Source organism: Cariama cristata, unplaced genomic scaffold (genome assembly GCF_000690535.1).
Source record: "Cariama cristata isolate BGI_N322 unplaced genomic scaffold, ASM69053v1 scaffold24198, whole genome shotgun sequence".
NCBI classification, from domain to species: domain Eukaryota; kingdom Metazoa; phylum Chordata; class Aves; order Cariamiformes; family Cariamidae; genus Cariama; species Cariama cristata.
In genome coordinates, this window is record NW_009633234.1 from 1 (window position 1) to 2,063 (window position 2,063).

At 58.7% G+C, this 2,063-nt stretch overlaps 1 protein-coding gene across 1 annotated transcript; it reads right to left on the reverse strand.

The window, feature by feature from the left end:
• Window positions 1–28: 28 nt before the first annotated feature.
• On the reverse strand, window positions 29–1,975 carry LOC104166676 (protein FAM186A-like; the record flags this gene model as incomplete). The annotated part of the gene is made up of 4 exons (XM_009706690.1): window positions 29–412; window positions 623–862; window positions 1,073–1,348; window positions 1,451–1,975. Coding segments are annotated over 4 exons (1,425 nt in total), but the record flags the coding sequence as incomplete, so codon positions are not given.
• Between the last annotated feature and the right edge of the window lie 88 nt (window positions 1,976–2,063).

The following is a 2,063-nucleotide window of genomic DNA, read 5'->3' on the forward strand; positions in this document are numbered from 1 at the left end:
CAGGGGAGAGCCCCCCTGCAGTCCCCACCACCGCCAGCCGTGGGGACGGGGAGGGGGACGGGCCCCCTCCCGCCACGAGCACCTCGGGGAGCTGCGGCTGGATGCTGGGCACCTCTGCAGCCTGGAGATGGATATTTGTCACCTCCATAGGCTTGAGTCGGACGTTGGGCATCTCCGTGGTCTTGAGTTGGATGTTGGGCACCTCCACGGTCTTGAGATGCACGTTAGGCACCTCCATAGTCTTGAGTTGGACGTTGGGCACCTCCATGGTCTTGAGTTGGACGCTGGGCACCTCTGTGGTCTTGAGATGTATGTTGGGCACCTCCGTGGTCTTGAGTTGGACGCTGGGCACCTCCATCATTTGGTGACAGGCACTGGGCACCTCAGTGGCCTGGAGATGGACATTTGTCACCTCCATCGTCTTCAGTTGGACGTTGGGCACCTCCGTAATCTTGAGATGGATGTTGGGCACCTCCATCATTTGGTGATGGACACTGGATACCTCAGTATCTTGGAGATCGACACTGGTCATCTCCGTAGTCTGGAGATGGATGCTGGGCACCTCTGTGACTTGGAGATGGACACTGGGCACCTCAGTGGTTTGGTGACACACATTGGGCACCTCAGTGGTCTGGAGACGGACATTGGGCACCTCTGTGGTCTGGAGATGGATATTTGTCACCTCTGTGGTTTGGGGATGGATGCTGGGCACCTCAGTGGCTTGCAGCTGGACAGTGGTCACCTCTGCATCCTGGAGATGGATGCTGGTCACCTCTGCGGCCTGGAGATGGACACTGGGCACCTCGGTGGCTTCGAGATGGATGTCAGGCACCTCAGTGGTTTCAAGATGGACATCGGGCACCTCAGTGGTTTCAAGATGGACGCTAGGCATCTCTGTGGTCTGCAGCTGGATGTCGGCCACCTCCATGGCCTGGAGCTGGATGTCGGGCACCTCTGTGGCCTGGAGATGGATGTCGGGCACCTCTGTGGCCTCAAGATGGACACTGGGGACCTCCGTGGTTTGGAGATGGATGTCGGACACCTCTGTGGCCTGGCGATGGATGTCAGGTACCTCGGTGGTTTGGAGATGGACATTTGTCACCTCTGTGGTCTGCAGCTGGACATTGGGTACCTCTGTGGCCTGGAGATGGACATCTGTCGCTTCCGTGGCCTGGAGATGGACGCTAGGCACCTCTGAGGACTGCGGTAGGGCTTGGAGCTGGACATTGGTGATCTCAGAGGGTTGTGGTAGGGCTTGCAGCTGGACATTTGTCACCTCGGTGGCCTGCAGCTGGATGTTGGTGACGTCCGAGGGTTGTGGCAGAGCTTGGAGCTGAACATTTGTCACCTCAGTGGCCTGCAGCTGGATGTTGGTGACATCCAAGGGTTGTGGCAGGGCTTGGAGCTGGACATTTGTCATCTCTGCAGCCTGCAGTTGGATGTTGGTGACGTCCGAGGGTTGTGGCAGAGCTTGGAGCTGGATGTTGGTGACATCTGAGGGTTGTGGCAGAGCATGGAGCTGGATGTTGGCCACCTTCGAGGGTTGTGGCAGGGCTTGCAGCTGGACATTTGTCACCTCACTGGCTTGGAGCTGGATGTTGGTGACATCCAAGGGCTGCGGAAGCGCTTGCAGCTGGACATTCGTCACCTCGGCAGCTTGCAGCTGGATGTTGGTGACATCCAAGGGCTGTGGCAGGGCTTGGAGCTGGACATTGGTCACCTCACTGGCCTGGAGCTGGATGTTGGTCACCTTGGAGGGTTGTGGTAGAGCTTGGAGCTGGACATTTGTCATCTCGGCAGCTTGGAGCTGGATGTTGGTGACATCCAAGGGCTGCGGCAGGGCTTGCAGCTGGACACTTGTCACCTCTGTAGCTTGGAGCTGGACATTTGTCACCTCGGCAGCTTGAAGCTGGATATTGGTGACCTCCAAGGGTTGTGGCAGGGCTTGGAGCTGGACACTGGTCACCTCGGCTGCCTGCAGCTGAACACCGGTGACCTCAGGGGGCTGCGGCCCCCGTGGGGGGACGACGCCACTGACACCACCCCTCAGGACGATGACACTG